Below are 19,525 nucleotides of genomic sequence, written 5' to 3'. Positions count from 1 at the left end.
TTTCCGGTATATAAGTCGCACTTTTTTTTCATAGTTTGGCTGGTCCTGCGACTTATAGTCAGGTGCGACTTATTTATAAAAATTAATTTGACGTGAACTGATTAATTGACAGCGCCCTCTCGTGGCTGTAGACGGTAATGTTTTCTCTTGGTTCTAAATAAATGCGACTTATAGTCCAGTACAACTTATATATGTTTTTTTCCTCATCATGACGTATTTTTGGACTGATGCGACTTACTACACTATACTAGACTACACTATTACTTACTATACTGTACTAGACTATATTCAGGTGCGACTTATAGTCCGAAAAATACCTTAAGAGGAAAGTACGACAAAGATACCACTTTCCTCAGTGGAGTGCAACAATGTTTTCTGTTGAGTTTGAAATTGAGCTGAAGAATGAATGCTGTATCAGATAAAGGTAATTTCTCTCATATAATACTCGATTCTACATAATACAGCAAGGTTTTAATACAGTAACACAATAAGCTTTTAGCAACTCAACATTCCTTCGTTACTAATTCTAAAGTGATGTTTTCAAATTAATAACGAGGCTTGGGCTCAGCTATTATACTGTCAACTTGAGATTTTGATCCGTGGTGGTAGGAAATAGTTCTGCACAACAGAGGGTTTTATAAAGACACTCCATTGTTGTTTCTTACGTATTTACACTCGTGCCGTCAAACTGTTATAGAAACACATTTTCACACTTGTAGCTGTGCATTATGGCTAAATCACAGCTGTGCCAATATATTGCTCATTTAGGGGTTAACATCAATGGAAAAAGGTTCCTTATATTAGAGGTAGACTGATGTATCGGTTTTGCCAATTAATCGGCACCGATAGTTGAATGCTGGAACAATCTTTTAACGGCAAAAATCCATGAAGATAGTTTTCTGGGTTGCGTCCGTTGCTGGAGCGTCTGAGAAGGCTGTGTTTTCATAATACATTATACAGTTCAACTAGTGGTTGAAATCACTGACAGCACGTGCTGTTTGTTTAGACATGTGATGCTGCATGCTGAACAGTGTGAGAAACTTCAGACCAGGATTTAAATGCAGCTGACAGAAAATCCTAGTTTTCCATTAAATTACACTATATTCACCCGAGTCATTGTTAAAATACATAATGAGTTGTATGAGCATTTTCATCTAAACGTTTGTCTTTCTGTGGCTCTAATGAAGTCTTTATAATTCATTTATAGAGCTATAATATAGATCACTCTTTCCGTTTGCTCTGTTTTTTAAACACAGACCTTCAAACTTACACTATCTATGCCTCATTGTTCATTCTTGAAATAAACTTTTTTACTTAAAAAAAAAAAAAAAAAAAAAAAAAAAAAAAACTATTGGTTAATTAATCAGTATCGGCCAAAATCCACTATCGGTCGACCTCTATTTCAGATTATTAAAATGTTCCTTACACACACACGCGCGCACACACCCACACACCCACACACAAATAGGTTATTTTGCAAACTGTTCACTGAAAGGTTCTTAGAGGAACCTAAAATGGTGGTTGTATAGCATGTGAAAAAAACTATTTTAGAATTATATTTCATATAAGAGTACATACAAAAGCAATGTGTTTTTTTTCATCTTGTACTGTAAATGTTATGTTTTAAGACTTTTTCATCCAGCTGTTTTGAGCACAATAATGTGTGCTTTTGTTAACTGAACCCTAAGAGATGTGACTAAATTGGGGTTTGGTAAACACTAATAATAGAGGGTTATCTTTACACATACTGAACATTGAAAATATGTAGTTTTACACATTCCTAATAAGCGGGAATTAACATTGCAACGCCACTGAGGATTTATTTGATGTCTCAATACAAAATTAACTCAGCAGAATAAGCATCAGGCTTGCTAAACTAACCTATGAAGCATTTTTATTATCAGGAGAGTAAAGTGGATCGCATCTGCTTCAGGGCTGCTTTGTACTTTCTGCAGTCGGGATGCGTGATTGATGCTCTTGCTGCTTCCCGTGTGTGTTCCGTGTCGCGTTTGCTCTGAGGAAGCTATTGATTGGGAAGAGAGAAATCGTTCAGGCTGATAACAGTAATGAATGAGCTGGAAGCTCGCTTTGGAAGTTCAGCACGGCATCATGTAATGTAAAAAAGAGATGGATTGGAAGGAAAGAAAGATGGGAATGTTGTGTCTGAGTAGTTTAGTGGATTAGGCTTATTATAGACAACACTGTACATTCAGAATTAATATTTAAAGAAAAGCACCTTGCACATCAGTCAGATCTGATGATATTTAAAAGCACTATTGTCATTTGGCAGCAGACTGCAAAAATAATGACCAAACGGGTGCTCAAACACTGATTTTGTGTAATGATTACACCGAAGCTGTTATATTAACCGATCCAACACGTGCTACAGTGAGCGTAAAAGCTTTGGAGAGAGCATAACTTTTTCAAATTAAACTGTTATGAGACCTTAATTATTTCATTGGAATGGGGTCAAGGATGAACTGGAAAAATGTAATTATATTAGATCAGCCAGAACTCAAAGGTTATTTGGCCGCATGGCGCAGCTGCATAGCCAATGAAACCGCTCATAAACAAACCTGTGTCAACTCAATAAAGGTAATGTGAATCTGGGCAAAAAGAGGATATTAGCCAAGCACGTTTTAGAAACATCTCATCTCTTGATAACCGTGCCGTGGTTTGGGAGAGGCAGACGTTTTCCCGGAGAACTTCTGCCATCACTTCTCTCCGCCAGCACGGCTGTTTTTCCCTCCCAGAAGGTCGTTTGGTTAATGCACATTTTGATCTTCACAGGCTCTTAACTGCTTTTTAATCAGTGATTATTAGAGATGTGGAAGGCTGTGCAGGCGCCGGAGTCCCCAGACGCAGAAGAGTGCCTGTCAATATGTCATGTCAATTAGCCCACCGCGAGACGGCCCCCTCCACAGCAGATCTACTCCAACACTTCCCTTCGCCTGCACGAGGAGGAAATGATCTCATCGCTGGGTGTTCGGAATGACTTACTGCTATTTCTGAAAGTTAGTAGTATGTCGTGTGTATGCACACTGTTGCTTTTCTGTATGTGAGGAACATCTGGACGACCCACTGTTGCAGAACACGGCCTGTGTAAATGATGTATAATACAATACAATGAGCTTGACCTGACCTTTTATTCCTACAAGATGTTAATGTTTATATGTAATATATAAGTATAAAATATAATTATTATATTTGATATGCTTTTTTCAGTTTTCAGTACAAACATACACTCAAAAATGGTTTTGTGGCACTGTTTTACACAAATATGTTTTGTTAAAAAAAACCTAAATATATTTAGTTTTCTGCCAAAACACTACTGTGCATACCTGTCAAGTATCCCGTTTTGGCCGGGAAAGTCACGTATTTTACCCTTCTTTCCCGCCGTCCTCCCGTATTAGTATTTTCCCGTAAATCTCCCGTATTTTTTATTTTTTTTATTTTAACCTGCGTTATTAATAAAATAATAATAATAAAAACATTCCCAATCTGAGCTCTGTCACTAGTCTCGCGATAACTGCCACCTGTAAGTAGCCTGTCGCGAGGGGTGTGTGAGGTCAGGTGACATGAGTTATAACGCGGGGAAAAACAACAACAACAAAAGATAAAACCGAGACGGATGATGGATGCTACGATAAAGAGTGAAGGCACACCTGCCAAAGAACCAAAACCCATGTGTAAATACCAGGATAAATGGGACAGCGAATTTACTTTTTTAAAGAATGCAAAGTCTGCAACAAATTTGTACAACAACTCACTAAAAGAGTAAAAGAAAAGTTATGTGAAATAAAAAGAAAAACTGTAAAAGAAAAGCAATATGAAATGAAAAGAATGTGTGGAATGAAAATAAAATGTAAATGTAAAGACAAGCAATGTTAAATTAACAGAAAATATGCAAATAAGCCTTTAAATAAATGCTCTTCATATATACCCTTTTGTGTTTTCATTTGGGCTATAACACCTGCCTTAAAATGTAAGGGATACTGGAGCTTTGTTGGGGTGGTGGGACTGCTTGCGGTGGGCGCCGGAAAATTTCCCTTATTTTCAAATTCAAAACTTGACAGGTATGCTGTATTGTGCTTAACCAATTTAAACATTTTTTATTTTATTTTAATTTTTACTTAATTATCAATCGTTAAACTAACGTTAATGGTTTAATATCGTCATTCAAAAAAAAAAAAAAACCGGAAGTGACGATTTCCAACGCATTTGCTGATGATGGCGTGGAGGAGAGCAAGAAGTACCAGTCAGGTAAGAAAATCTAGCTTTTCTTGTGTTAAGTCAAAGTCTTTAATTTCTCTTAGAGTTTCTGTTTCGGGGTACTTTTGTTTTGCAGTCTAATAATGTGGAATCGGTTAATTGCACCGTTAATAGATGATTTTGAGCGGTTGGGAGATGTGAAAGCGCACGACTCCCTGTAACGTATTTACTTTAGTAACGTTACTAGGGCTGAAACAATTAGTCGACATTATCGACAACGTCGACAGTAAAACAAATTGTCTCGGTAAATGTTTTTGAGTAACGTTACTGCGTTCACACCGCCGGTGTCGAGAGCGTCAAAAATCGCTCTTACCGCTCTGCTCACCACGCTGCAGAAAGATTCGTGAGCGCTCAGACGCTCTGGCGTAGATCGAATGCTTATTTTGTATTTAAAGCGGCCGTAAAGCAAACAAGCTTGTTGAGCTCGTGCAGACTCACCACAAGTTGGGTACGTAACGTTATAAGTTAAAGGTGCTGTAGGGAACTTTTGTAAAAATATATTTTTTACATATTTGTTAAACCTGTCATTATGTCCTGACAGTAGAATATGAGACCGATAATCTGTGAAAAAAAAAAGCTCCTCTGGCTCCTCCCAGTGGTCCTATTGCCATTTGCAGAAACTTTGTAGCTCCCGGTAAAAACTAACCAATCAGAGCTGCGGTCCGTAACTTTGTTTGTGTTCAAAATGTAGAAAAATGTATATAATAAGCGAGTACACCATGAATCCATTTTCCAAACCGTGTTTTTAGCTTGTCCTGAATCACTAGGGTGCACATATAATAAGTGTTTATATTCGGACTATTTTAGATTTCTTCGGGATACCGCGGCGGAGTAACCCAGTACCTTTGTGATTCTTCAAAGACATTAACAGAGAGAAGTAGTTCCGGTGTTCTGTCGATTTGTCCTACGCTGTCAGATTTTCCTACCTCCCACCAAAACAGTGGGTAGTACAATTCCACAACGAAAATTCTACTGTAAAGTTATGGTTTATTAACGTCTACACCTACCACAACCCTAATCATACCCTTACAGTACTGCAAATACAGTAATTATGTGTTATATTCGCGGTTGTAGCTAAAAGGGATACAGTTACAGGAAACTAACAATAAATATTATTTTCTACCGATTAGATTGCGTTTTTATTAAAGTCTACAACTACCCCAGCCCTAAACCTACCCTTTGAGTAATGCAGATACATTAAATATCGTTGTTTAGCATGAGACAAAGGACGCGATATTGATGTGCGCGTGCGCAGTAAACCCGCGTAGGAAAATTTGACAGGGTAGGATAAAATGTCAGGACACCGGCTACGATGTTCTTCCGCAAGACGCAAGCAGTTCTGTTTATTAACCGCTAGAGCGTCAAAAGTTCCCTACCGCAGCTTTAACCTCATTAAATATTGTTGTGGACGAAGTATTACGATCCTTTACCTAATAATGAACAAAGTACTGCAAAAATACTCCGATGCAAGTAAGTTAAAAGTAAACTGGGACTACAGTGCTATTATTTATTATATCATTAGATTATTATTCCTAACGTAATTTTGTGTGCCAAATATATTTGTTTGTATAAATTAATTGTATAATACTAATAAATAATGACTTTCAAAAGCGTAAGTAATTACCTTTATTTGTTAGAATATGTATATTTTGACTAATTGCAAAAGCTGAATAATCAATAAATGTCTAACCATGAGATGTCGACCGAGTTTGGAGACCCCTGGCTCAGCACAGTGGAAGTATTTGAAGTTTTGTTTATGAATTTGGCGGTGTGGTGATACAATGACTTTAAAACGGACACTACTCTGAGCTGTTCACATTATACAAATGCTCCAGATATGTAATCAGGTTCACCCTTTTGGAAACATGACACTATTCAACACTCACACAAATAAATCATTTAATAATTTGATCACTGAATTGTTTTTTTTTTTGTAACACATTGCACTTTGTGTGTTTACAGATTTGTGCAGAATTTGAGGCATACAGAATTACCATAGGCCCATTAGAATCAACAATCTTTGCCAAACTGGATCCGGACTGCAAAACTTATGAAGATGTTTGCATACTGAAGAAGAGTCCTTGGAAGAATACTGAAACCCTCTTGGTGCCCACTACACAGGTAAGAACAACTGCACTCAACACAACCTCGTATTAAAACATTATTGTCTTACTGGCCACTGAGTTTTAGGGTTATGGAAATTAAAAAAAAAAAAGACAGATATAACAAGATAACTTAGGTTCATTGATACAATAAATACACAATATTTGGTATTGCTATAAACTGACAGATTATGATTGCATTTGCTTCCCAAAAACAATTTATTTTGATGCAAGGCAGGGGTTGGAGTCCAGACCTGCTCTAAGAGAGAAAGTGTTGTGTGGAGTTTAACTCTAACTTACCTGCCTGGAACGTCTAGTAAGAACCTTGAATAGCTGGTTCAAGTGTTTAAATGGCTAGATCACCTTAAATTAAACATGTCATTAATTACTCACCCTCATGTTGTTTCAAACCTGTAAGACCATCATTCATCTTCAGAACAAAATTATGATATTTTTATGAAAATGTGAGAGCTTTCTGAGCCTCCTTAAAGGCTGGAATGGAACTGAAATGTTCCCAGACCCAGAGTCATAGTAAGGACATCAGTAAAACAGTCCATGTGACATCAATGGTTCAACCATAATTTTACAAAGCCACAAGAATATATTTTTGTGCAAAGAAAACAAAAATAGCAACTTTATCCAACAATTCTTCTCCAAATCACATATTCCGCCATTATGGAGAGTAACAAGAGGCATGAACATTGCTTTCCTCTGCGTGTAATCGAGGCTCAGTGCATGTGTGTTCTAGGTCAGCAGCACCACGCGCATGAATTATTTACGCGCTGTTGATAATGGTGGAACATGCGATTTGGAGAACAATTGTTGAATAAAGTCGCTATTTTTGTTTTATTTGCATAAAAAGGTATTCTTGTACCTTTGAACCACTGATGTCACATGGACTGTTTTACTAAAGTCCTTACAATGTTTCTGGGTCTCAAATACATATTCATTACAATGTTTCAAAATACATATTCAAAAACAAAGAAAAAAAGGAATCTTTAATAAATTGTATAGTTATTTGATCAGGCAGGCAAAAATATCAATTAATTTAGATATTTAATATTAGATTTTATAAATACATTTTAAAATGTTTATCAATAATATATCTTATTTTAGATTATATTTCTGCGAGCGCTTAATCTAAAATGTAATTTATTTCAGAGATAAATTGTCACATTTATTGCACATTGGACACATTTAGCATAGTATTTTATTTTTATATTTTGTTGTTAGTCGTAAACTGAAAAAAATGGTGTATAAGCTATTTTCGCTCAGAAATTGCTAGTAGCTAGTTTTCAAAAATACTTATAAAGAATTAAACTTTTTGATGTAGTAATCAAGCTTATGCTACACACACAAAAAGTAGTGTAGAAACTATTTTTGCTTAGAAAATGCAAGTTAAAAAAAAGAAAGAATTACCAGTAAAACTAACTTAAGTTAAACATCACATTTTGAAGACTGAAATTGCAGGCTATTTCATTGTGAAACTCCCATAATCTTATAATCAATAATACTTTTTTTTTTTTTTTTTACAGTATTTTTTGTTTGTTTCAAACTTTTTCTTAATATTATATCAAATAATTGTTTTTATGTCATCTGAGAGCTATGCAATTTCACATTCTTAAATTACAAATACAGTAGTGCTGTCGGTTACCCAGCATGCTTTGCAGCTGTGCAAGTTCTGACCAAACTGCTCTATGCTAAATCAATCTGCAAACTGCTTCCATCTGCTTTCATAGAGTTTGTTTGTATCGTGAGCGTTGAGGACGCGTCTCTATGCACTTTTATGCTTATTTACCTTAATGTGTTCTAAACATAGACCTGACACACTCACCCTTATCAAACATATCGTTAATTGCCAATTAAGCCTGAGCTTCAGACTGATGCTTAATTACTGTTAATTAAAGCCGAGTTGGCTGGAGGTCTGCTCGTCTCCCACAGACCTGTACCGCTCATAAAAACACGCCGCAGCCGATCTGACTGTAAAGAGCATCACGAATATTCACAGAGAATCGGACACGCCTCTAAAGATGAGCTCCTGGCGGGCCGCATATGTGCGGTTAGCGGTCTGTAAACTTATATGTATCGTTGAGCGCAAACCGCAGGAGCAGAACCACGCTGAGCTGACAGAAAACCCCTCTCGTGACACCTGCACATGCAAATCCCAGCACCGCAGGCCTGTAGAGACCATCTCACATGAGCTCAGAGAGCGACTTTTAACACTGAAACTCAAGGACTAGATGTACAAACCATATCAGGGATTCTACAGTATAGACATGATTATTAACGCATTGATTAAAAACACAGCAGTTCATTCACTTGGAATTGTTTTTCACAGAACATGATGTGTACTCCATAAATTGCATTATGTGATGCGAAAGGCATTCGATTTTTGGTTACGTGCATATTTTTGTGCTTTACAAACACAATCAATGAAAAGCAGATTAGCAATTTTTGCTGACTGGGTGTCATTTCAAGAAAAGCTAGATGGGAAGCATTGGTAAATGTGACGGCAAAAACAATATTTAGCTTTTAATGAAGGCAAGCTGTTTGTTTTCTCATATATTGGAGATTAAATCTCATCAAGCCCCTTTGCGGTTTGAATTCTATTATTCGAGTGTACAGTAATAGAGAGCTGGGGGCGAGATGAATGATCTTTATCTCTGACAGAATCATATATTTGACCTGTCATCTCGTCTAAATGAATGATTCTATAGGCTTCACATCTGTAGTTAATACCATTCAGGTATTTTGGTGAACTCTAAAAAGATGAAACTTTAATAAGGCGCGTTTGACAGCATATATATGAGAACCATGTATTTTTATCTATCGATCAGAAGAAATATTTCTGAAACTAATAAAGATATGTTTGGCATTAGGATTTATACCTCGGCGGATTATTTGCTGGGTTATTGTTCGGCTTAAGCAAAATGTGACTTTCTATTATACTACAGCGGCTAAGCACAGCTAAAGCCTTAATATCCATTTATGAAGATATTCATTTCATATTCAGCAAAATTCATGAGGTAGAAAATGTTATTATAGAGCCCATGAAAGCCAAAATGAGCCAATTGTGAAAAAAAGTTTGCATATGGGTCCATGTGTGTGAAAGGCTCATCTGAACAAAAGAAATTGTGGTCATATTATTCATTATTATTTTTTAATGAATTGTATAAAGTAATTGTAATATTTTAGTTTTGTTCACTTTATATCCACTGATGTTTTATAGGGCTTTTGTGAGAAAATGTATGTCTCATTTCACACAATAATTATTTATCTTAGCTGGGAGGGTTGGTCTTGAATTCTTAGGGGTACAGTATTTTTAATTTCTTTTTTTAGGAAGATAAAGGAGAACATTGCAGTGCTGTAGAGGACCCAATATGCATTGAGACTGGTGTCAAAATGACCTAAATGTACGCTCTAAACTTGGTGAAATGGACAAGTTATCAGAAACTGCTTCTGAGGAAAATAGTTACTTTCTGCATGTTTATTTTAGTTTTACACCTGTGTAGTCCAGTAATAGGAGCCCTGCGTAAAATAATCACTGTTGCTGTTTGAATTATGTTCATAAAGACGACTTTGGTGACATTGAAATACACTGAAAATAATGTTTCATTCATCCAATTAAAATAACTGTGTGCTCAGGAAAGCACTGAACCAGACAAATAATCTTAAACCAACTTTCAGCCAGAAGGTCAGTGACTTACGCCATCAGTAATGAACTGTGCGTCTGCTGACTAATAATTGATCAGCATCATGTTTATATCAGAAAAATAAGGCTCAACATCTGCAGCCTGCCCAGGAACTTTGACAGATCCAAGCACCAGGGAAGTGTTTTGGGTATTTTTCAACCACATGAGTCATGACATCCTGTCTTTAGTAGATGGAAGACCTGCTGGTATTTGCTACATGAAGACAGAGATCTGGTTGTGACAAGGACAAGGCAGGCGTGACAGAGACGTGAGTTGAGACAGCTGCCTGATCACGTCCCCATTGGAGCCAGACCTGATAGGACAAATGTGGCCAAATATAGGTCAACTGACATATATGTACATTTATATATAGTTTTATAGGAGTTTTTTTTTTTTTTTTTTGCAGGAAATTGACAAATATTTCCTTTTGTCTCTACTGTCACAGCTCAAGATCCTGGTAGTGTGCAGACTCTTGTGGTACTGTCAGCATTGTCAGGGGTCCAGTGCCAGCTGAGAAACTGTGAGATGAATGAGGATGATAACAGACCAATCTCTTCAGGTAATACAGACCTCTTGTTAAAATCCATTAAATTGTAGCAGCTATGATGATAAATAGATTCACCAGCTACTAAGCACATCACTGACAGCACCCATAGAGATCACATTCTCATTTACATGTCCTTTATCATCATATATAGAGTGTGCACTGCATTTACTTTAGCTGACTTTATAACTCAGCCTTGAGTGGCCTATTACTTAACTCCAGGTGTTTATGTAGTTGAGTGCAATACCTAGAGATGATGGGATAAAAGATGCTGGTCTCATAGTTCCTTCAAAATGTTGTTAAATGACACATGAAGGAAAGTAAAAAAGAATCTAGAAAATGAGACTAACATCAATAACCACAAAACATTCACAATTGAAATCAGTGAACAAACATCTTGGTTTCATTTTTAATGTTTCATTTTTACATTTTTCTTTGACAGTTGAACATTACAATAGTTTTCTTTCCTCACTCGGTTTCTTTCAGTTGTTTAAATATTATTACGTGACTGGATCTGTAAATCTTTTGGAGGCTCCAACGTTTGCCTCCGGCCACCAGACTACACCAAGTAAAACAAGTCATCAAACAAAACAGTTTACATCTTTAGCAGGAAAAAAAGACACATTTACATCAGAATATACATATCAGATCATTTAACATTAAAAATCTGCATTTTATATATATATATATATTTATATATGCGCGTTTGACCTAAAACAGCTTTTCAGCTTGAAAGAAATCAGCAGCTCCGGGTTTCAGGTCAACAATTTGTTTTTTCAGTGTCTTCAACTGGCTGTATATTAAAATACGTCAATATTTCAGATAAAAGGTTCGCTATGTCCTTGAAATGAAATCTTGAGCGCACCAGTAATAGATTGCTTTTTGTTTGGCTTCTTCTCGACCTGCGTTCAGGACGCCAGGGGCAGAAAAATAAAAGCAACATTCACTGAACAATTTTTCATACATCAAATCTCTGTAAGGTCACTCGTGACAGCTAGCATGTGCAAAGAGAAAACCGTCGTTCTTTTTGTACACAGTGCAAAGCTTCCTCCGTACACTTGATCTGCTCTGAATAAATTAAATCTCACAGGACTGAGGTATGATTAATTAAAAATGTTCACTTTCTTCAGCCAAAAGAGAAATAAACCGTTTCGTTCAAGTACAGTCCACGACAGGTTCCAAAATCAAGAGGAACGTCCTCTATTAGACAACATTAACAACAACAGGTAACATAGTAAGTTTCTTTTTTTTTCTCAGGAGTATAAAAGTGTCAGAATGTGAAGAACAGAAGAAAAAGTCCTTTCGTTGATCACTACACACAGTGTGCTTTGGACGGGAGTGGTGTTTTGGAAACTCCACGGTGAACGAGGGAAGTTTCAAGTGCATGAGTATGCTGGTAACACACCTGTAAAATGATTCAGCTCAAGTGTATACAATAATTTACGAAATCAACGTATTTTTTTTTTTCACCATCATACGGTCAATTACTTTAATTTCACCCTTTTTTTTTTAATTGAAACAGCATCAGAAAAATATGCCTGAACTGATTATATGTAGTGATGTATATTTACATTTCTTTCTCTTATTTGAAATCACCATGTTTTAATGGGGGTGGGGGGTTACAACACACATTTTTTCCTCTCTCTAAAGGACAACAACAATACACAGATTTATATATTGATATATATATATATATAAAAAGGACCATAAAAATATTGGAGTCCTCTCCCTCTGTATTGCCCAAAAATAAGTCATTATGATCAACAATGAGACGTCACAATTAAAAACTACTAAGATTATTTTCTTTTCTTTTTTCCCCAACAGATGAATGAAATGCTGTCTTTCAGCACTGTGTCTGTCCATATGCGCAAAAAGAAAAAAATTACATGGCACTAAAATTGAGGGGAAAAAAACGCAAAACTGACAATTGCAACTGAAAAATTCACTCATCTAAGTGTGTTTTTCTAAAAGCCGGTGTCATTTAAAAGGCATTAAGAAAGAAAAAAAGCATTTGGAAAATAAAAATGGGAAGAAGCCCTGCAGTGACATGAGGGTTGAATAACAGTTACAGCAGTTTTCTGAGATGATCTTATTTTTCTTGTCCATTCACCAATCAGAACCTGTAGTGCTTGAAGTCTTTATGACATCAACTGTACACGAACCAATCAGAGACTCCGCCTATTTTTTCAGGGCCTCCCGATGAACTCTGGTGAATCAAAACCAATCGTAGTCTTGTTGAAATTATGAATGGAGCAGCACAAAAAAAAAGGAATCAGAATGAGAGAAAAACATGCATACCTCCAATGAGATGGTGCTGCATGTCCCGTTAGCTTTCAGTGGTATCCATTTGTAAATGCTGTGGCGATCAAAGGACCCTAAAAGCAGATCATGAGTAAGATGCTGAGCACAATTATTGAAGCAGTATGAAAACAGTGATTCTAACTCTAACACTGACAGATTCAGACAGAATAATTTAGACGTTTCTCTTTTATGAAGAGTCTGAGATTCAGTCTCATGTACAGAATCAAGAATTCCACTTTAACAGAACATTTATTCACAAATGATACTAATAAAAGTGCCAATGACATCTGCACTTTGACTGTCAGTGACAGCAGACCCGCTCAGGATAAAGCATGGCTAGTTGGGCAGCAGCAGATGTTTTGGATGCGGTTTGTCCATGGCACAGGAAACCACTGTCCAGGCTAAAAATATCAACCAATACATTTCTGTCATTTAGAAGATTTTCTTGTTGGCACTACACAGATTGATATGAGCTTCTACTATGTGTGATGCCATAGGCCTCCAGTATTTGCAAATCTCCATGTATCTTCAAATGTTTGATTCTTCTTCCGTTTCAATTACTATGCTACAGATATAGCTGCATCAGAGTAACTAGGATGCCTTCAGACATAAGGAAAACACAAGAAGAAAAGCATTTGTTCTGATTCCTCTTCCGTGGCGCTGATCAGTCCTGAATAAACAAATCCTGCCCATTGTCAGACTGCGTTTGTGAACTTACAGACCCACACGGCTGATTTAGAGGGCAAAACGGCAACCTGTCAACAAGCTTTTCTGAGAAACACAGCCGCTTATCGGGCCTGTCATCGGACTATTGTGTGCATGGTAGGAGCGGATCTGTCTAATCCATACGAATAAATCAAAGTCAGTCTCACACCCGCTGCTTTAGAGGGCAGGAAGGAAAGGCTTTCGTAAATTTATATTGGCTTTTCTGCCAGGTTTCCTCATTTTAAGGATTGCGTGGAAGGACTTTATTTCATTGTGGATGTGTGTTGATACTATGAGAGAGAGAGAGAGAGGGGCGGGGGTGTTCCAGTAGGTGGTGAACTGGTGACACGTGTCAGAAAAATAAATGGAGACGAGCATTTTAGTTCTGCGTCATTTCCCGCGTTAATGTTCTGCACTGAGACTTCAAGAACTACACACACACATCTATCAGTCCAGCTGAATGAACACACACTAAAATTTGAATTAATCAAAGCACAAAACGGCACTCCGTCAGAAACACACTAATGCTGATGAATAAAGTTATGAATTCATGCAGTGACATGTTTTATTTAGATGCCAGGAGGCAGAAATTAAATCTAAAAGATCCAAGTTTCTGCTCACTTCAGTTTCCAACCAGCAGTTAATATTCCTGTCATTAGTCAGTTGTCTTTATACACAATAAACAGCTGTTTAAGAGCAGTTCTTCACCAATTTAGCCATTAAAATAAGAGATTTTCATTCAAATAGTGACAAACTACAGCAGCAGTCTCTGAAGTAAATGTCTTGCTCGAGGGCCTAACAGTCATAGTTAACAGATCAGCCTGTGTAGAATCAAACCTTTTAATTACCAGCTAAGATCTTTATCCACTCGCCCACATCGCTCCTGTTGTGATCAGAGAGCATAAATTACTCCTCTTCATTACTGGCTCAGAAGTTTAGCAATAGTTCAGCCAAAAGAAAGAAATTCTGTCATTTCCTCACTCTTTTTGAATCCTCACTCTTCTCATTTTGCTTATGAGACATGCAGGAATCAATGAAAACGAGTACATTTTGTTCCTCAATCCAAAATTCAACAACCACTGTATGATTTTAGAAGACTCTGAATATACCACACAATTCTAATGGACCACTATTATAGCACTTTATCAGAAGCTTTCATCATTCACTGAGACACCAGACTACCAGCACTATATCTCTAACATGCTTTACCTTTCATATACTGCAGATGAAAACTGGCCTCCAAGCAGACCACCCAATAGCAATAAAGCAGTGGAAATCTGCTGCAAACACTCGCATAAATCAAAATATGTGCTTCATTTGGTTAAGCAACTTATTTGTGAGAACGGGTTGAATAATTTAATTTCAGTTTGGCACCTCATTATAAATGCTTTCTTCTTCAAATTGAGATCCGTGCTGACACCGAGCAGCAACCTGACATCCATGACATCTGCAGACAGAATCCGTGCGCTCCCTGACAAAAGCCAATTAAAAGCAAGTTTTGTGCAACGCAGGGGCTTTTGTTTGGAGACGGTGTCAAGAGCATCTGCTAGTTACAGGGACATCTGATTTTGACAATTTGCCCATTTCCAACCACTGCAGCTTTTTGCTTCCTCTGAACTGTTTGTGATGCTTTTATTCCCCAAACAAAACATCAGCAAGACATGAAGTGTCAGTCTAACGGAGACTTGTGTCTCATTGGGGTATTTTTGAACATGTGGAATGGAACTAATTCCTCTGATATTCTTTTTTTTCCCCAACTCTGCATTTCTAAATTGCTGCACTGACACTAAAGCCCTTGCCATAAAAAGTGAGCCACAATGGAGGAACAGCCAATCAGACTCTGATTTCTCAGCTGTAGGTTGAATATAATTAAAAGAATGATGGACAGAAGACACAAAGTGAGAACTTCCTCTGTACTTTCGGATCTCTTGGACACATCAGCATGACTGAGAAGTGTAAGAGAGCTCTACTCACTGCGATACTGTGATTGAACCCAGAACCCGGCTGAGGGCTGGCAGCACTGATGTAATTTCCCACTGCTGAATCCTGACTGCTGGGGCCATACAAGTCTGCCACGGGTCCAGGACTGTTTGAACCAGGGAAACCTCCAGGCCGTGGAGGGTTAGCACCTGTGCAAGACACACATCAGATTACTGATAAATCATATTTCAGTCACTAACATGGCCTCTAAGGTGAAGAGATAGAGCTTCTTTCAGAGAGTGTACCATGGGACAGAATATGTACACTACTGTTCAAACGTTTAGACACAGTACAATTTTAATTTATTAATGTAATTGACAATATAAATGATCAATTGATATTTTACTTGGCAAGGATACAATAAATTGATCAAAAGTCAATGCAGTGACACTGCTAATGTTACAAAATATACACACAGCCACATGCTACATTGTGCATTAAGCAGGTCTGATCGAAGGACAGGGCAGAGACAAACAGACCTTCCTGCTGCGCTGTGAGCTGAGATTTCAAGTGAGTGTGAACACGCATGTAAAGATCCAGCTTCCTGTGTGACTGCTCATTCCTTACATCTCTCCTCATAGTGACAGACTACAGTTGGAGCTGGAGAAACCCCCAACATCCGTGACTGCTGACACCACAGTTATAAACCAGATAGAGGACAGAATGCTTACGAGGCACAAAGTAAGGTAAGGACGTCACATACTGTACTGACCTTTGTATTAGACTTACTCATACCTATTTACTAAAACCCCCTCACATTCATCATATTACTATCAAAGATGGTCTGACTGCAGAAGGTTCATAAATAAATATTTAGTTTAACTAGATTTTTTAACACTGGTTTTCAGTTAAGGCACATAGATTGTGTTAATGATGACAGACATTATCAACTAACTCTCTGGCTGCCTCTGAGATCTGAGTGCAATGGCTTTCTCACTTTCACAGTCATTTTATGTGTGTAATGTAATCTTTATTCCATATAATTGTTGGATTCTGTAAAGGTGAGTGCCGTGCTTTCTCTTGCTTTGCCAGGAATAGGATTTATGCTCGAAATTAAACCCTGGGGCTAACAGTCACTGCTATTAGCTTTAATAGCTAAACATGACTTACATTTATTGGCTTTGACTGGTAGCTTAGCAGCACCCATGCTAATTAAACCTGCCGGCCTGTGATTACGCAGCATGTTTCTGAGACACAGGTGACTCATCTGTCCCGCTCCGACTCCCAGCGTTAGGGTTTTAATCGATGTCACTCTGCACATCCTTTGGCGGGATAAAGTGTTTTTGCTGAACAAAGGCATCAGTATTGACCCATGAAAAACCCACAATGCATTGACTTTGTCCAAGTTGCCACAGCAACAAGTATATATGAGACATTTGGACAGACCTTCATTCCAGGTAGCATGCCTGTATTTAATAGCTCTATCTCAAACCGTTATAAACACATACTGTAAAGCAATATTAAGGTCATACATTGCAGAAGTAAAAGATTCCAATGCCAACACAAAAATATAGCTAAAGGATGTTTTTTTCTTCTTCAGAGAATCTTAAAGTCACGGAAATGGTGTTCCCAACTATAATATGACACAGAAAAAGACAAGAAAAATTATAAAGTTTTTTCCATTAAATGATACACAATCAAGAATGGGTTTAGATTTAGAATTTGTACTTTGAATCCAAAGTTAGCAGCCTCAGAATGAGCACAGGTTAGGCTCGAGTCCAAACCCACATCTACGTGATCACTGGTGTAAAGCAAGAGAACTACCGACATTTTTCTTTTGGCTGCCAAATGAAATGAGGCAAAAGAAGTAGGACAGAAGGAGCCGAATCTCAAGGATCCATGACACCTGGCCAGGCACAAACCGTGGAGCCACAATGATTAGGAGACTACTGCAGATGGGCAGCACAAAGCGCATCTTCACAACCTCTTTCACCAGGGCAAGACAATGAGGTTTGACATGCATCAGTTGATCCTAGATTAAAACCATGACTGGAGGATTGTTTTAAATCTGTTACATTTTTTCTAAACAGCCAGTCATGCTAAACTTTTCATTCCAATGACTTGCATTTATACATATGCAATGTGGGAGACAGGAAATACAGGCTCAGGTGAATTTGGCTGTGTTGGTGAGATCAACCACGCAAATTTGTATCATGATACCCTATATTACACTTCATACAGATGTTGCATGAGTTTACACCTGGTGATCAGGTGATTACAAGGGGCAGCACTAAGTGCAGATGTAAATACATTTTAAAATGTCATTTCTGTTAACAAAGCTACTTCTCATTTATGACACAGATTCAAATGTATAGTATGTATAGTACATATTTCTACATAGGTAGGACTGATTTCTTTGTACTTTAACTTGCAGTACATAAGTGGATACACATGGTAGGGTTTTAAGAAGGAGAACAACTCTCAGCATGCAGTGTACCCAAATGCTTGAACACTCATTTAAATTTGGAGTGAGAAAAAATGAAGGAGTATTTCCCAACACATCAGAAGAAACGAGTGTTGAGGCCCTTCCACACTAAGCATGAAAAAGCGAAATGAATATCGGATGCGATGATGTACTGGAATAGAACAATAGATTTCTATGGATGCTCCCACATTGACTGCGAACATTCCCGCACTGCGTGACTGCGAACATTCGTGCGTGAGTGTTATGAATCAGAGCACATTAACTATTTTTCTACACATGAAATAGGAAAGCAAATAGACATAATTATGACAATATTTTAAATGTGTTTTCTATGCAGTTCATGGTATTTTTATAGCAATAAAGGACAAATATAAGCAGTGTAGCATTACAGATAAGTTTGTTTCGGGTGTAGAACCTTGTTTATATTAATTTAATACTGAATATTTTATCAGTGAATTATGTTAAATCCATTTATGAGATGCATATATCAGAGGAAAAATGCATTGCTGGTCGGTGCCACCTATAGTGCAGGTGTGAATTTGCAGAAAACAAACAATCGTTTAGCTTTCAATGTGTATTCGTCTGCGATTCGCCTCATTTTTTCACATCGTGATCAGTGTGGAAAGGCCTTTAGAAGCAAAACATGTCTAGGACAAAATATGCCATACACACCTGAGCTCTTATAGTGATCCGGGCTTGGGTGGTGCTGGGAGGGTGAGTTGCAGGTAGAGGTGACGTGCTCACTTTGCAGCATCTGACCCGCATGGGGCCCCAGGGTGGCATAGTCGGCAAAGGAGCAGGGGACACCCCGCTGGTCACCGGGCCCAGAATAAAAGCCATAATCGGGGAACCCTGGGAAATACGCAGAGTAGGTGGAATGACATCATTGAGAAAAGAGGCGTTTATGATACACAAAGATGAAGTGACTGAGGCAGTGACGTATGTGTGACAGGAAACAATATGAGGGTGAATGATGACTGTATACACACTTATACTCAATTTGTTAGTAGTTACACAACTCTATCTGAGAGACTCTAGAAAAGGTCTAAAAAGAAACCTACGAGTGAAAAGGTTAGATACGGCGAATACAGTGATGAATAAAATGTGGTTCAACAGAGCTCCTTTGATGTTCATTGGCAAATAAACATCAAACAATGAGGTTAGACATTATTTGCAGACATGAAGATGCTTTACAATGGATTATTATGAACGCCTCAGAGAACGTCATTTGACGGTTCCAGCAATGCTGACATTTATAGCTGGTATTTTCAATCCAACGTATGGGTTTGATATACAGAGGCCATTAAAAGTCTTCATTGGCCTTTCAGAAACAGAAAGAACGATCCATTCAAAGAAAGCTGGGATCCACCACACAGGCTTTTCATCTTGCATCTCCCCTGCTGCACGTTTGTTTTTCATTGGGGTCTGGGACCTGCAGGAGCATCCTGGAGCCGTGCCGAACATCACAGCGCTGATTATGCCCTCAACAGCTGCCAAGAGTAAT

General features: G+C 37.8%; 1 protein-coding gene and 1 long non-coding RNA gene across 4 annotated transcripts in view; one reads left to right on the top strand and one right to left on the bottom strand.

Moving 5' to 3' along the window:
- The first annotated feature begins 4,197 nt into the window (after nucleotides 1–4,197).
- On the top strand, nucleotides 4,198–12,004 carry LOC127966542 (uncharacterized). 3 transcript variants are annotated; one of them, XR_008155645.1, is made up of 5 exons: nucleotides 4,198–4,263; nucleotides 6,235–6,393; nucleotides 10,255–10,334; nucleotides 10,473–10,625; nucleotides 11,868–12,004. It is a non-coding gene; the product is annotated as an uncharacterized LOC127966542 (long non-coding RNA). The 3 variants fall into 3 exon arrangements; XR_008155643.1 differs by lacking the exon at nucleotides 10,255–10,334 and having other exon boundaries at nucleotides 10,512–10,625; XR_008155644.1 differs by lacking the exon at nucleotides 10,255–10,334.
- Nucleotides 10,992–19,525, bottom strand: part of msi2a (musashi RNA-binding protein 2a) — a 164,978-nt gene continuing 156,444 nt past the window's right edge. The window contains exons 12-15 of the mRNA XM_052567594.1: nucleotides 18,694–18,873; nucleotides 15,591–15,745; nucleotides 12,909–12,985; nucleotides 10,992–12,816 (exon numbers count right to left, since the gene is read on the bottom strand). Coding sequence (XP_052423554.1) covers nucleotides 12,944–12,985; nucleotides 15,591–15,745; nucleotides 18,694–18,873 — 377 coding nt within the window. The 3' untranslated portion in view covers nucleotides 10,992–12,816; nucleotides 12,909–12,943. The remainder of the gene's footprint in view (nucleotides 12,817–12,908; nucleotides 12,986–15,590; nucleotides 15,746–18,693; nucleotides 18,874–19,525) is intronic.

The sequence above is a fragment of the Carassius gibelio genome, chromosome B10 (assembly GCF_023724105.1).
Source record: "Carassius gibelio isolate Cgi1373 ecotype wild population from Czech Republic chromosome B10, carGib1.2-hapl.c, whole genome shotgun sequence".
Classification (NCBI taxonomy): Eukaryota; Metazoa; Chordata; class Actinopteri; order Cypriniformes; family Cyprinidae; genus Carassius; species Carassius gibelio.
This window is presented reverse-complemented; position numbering and strand designations above follow the sequence as displayed.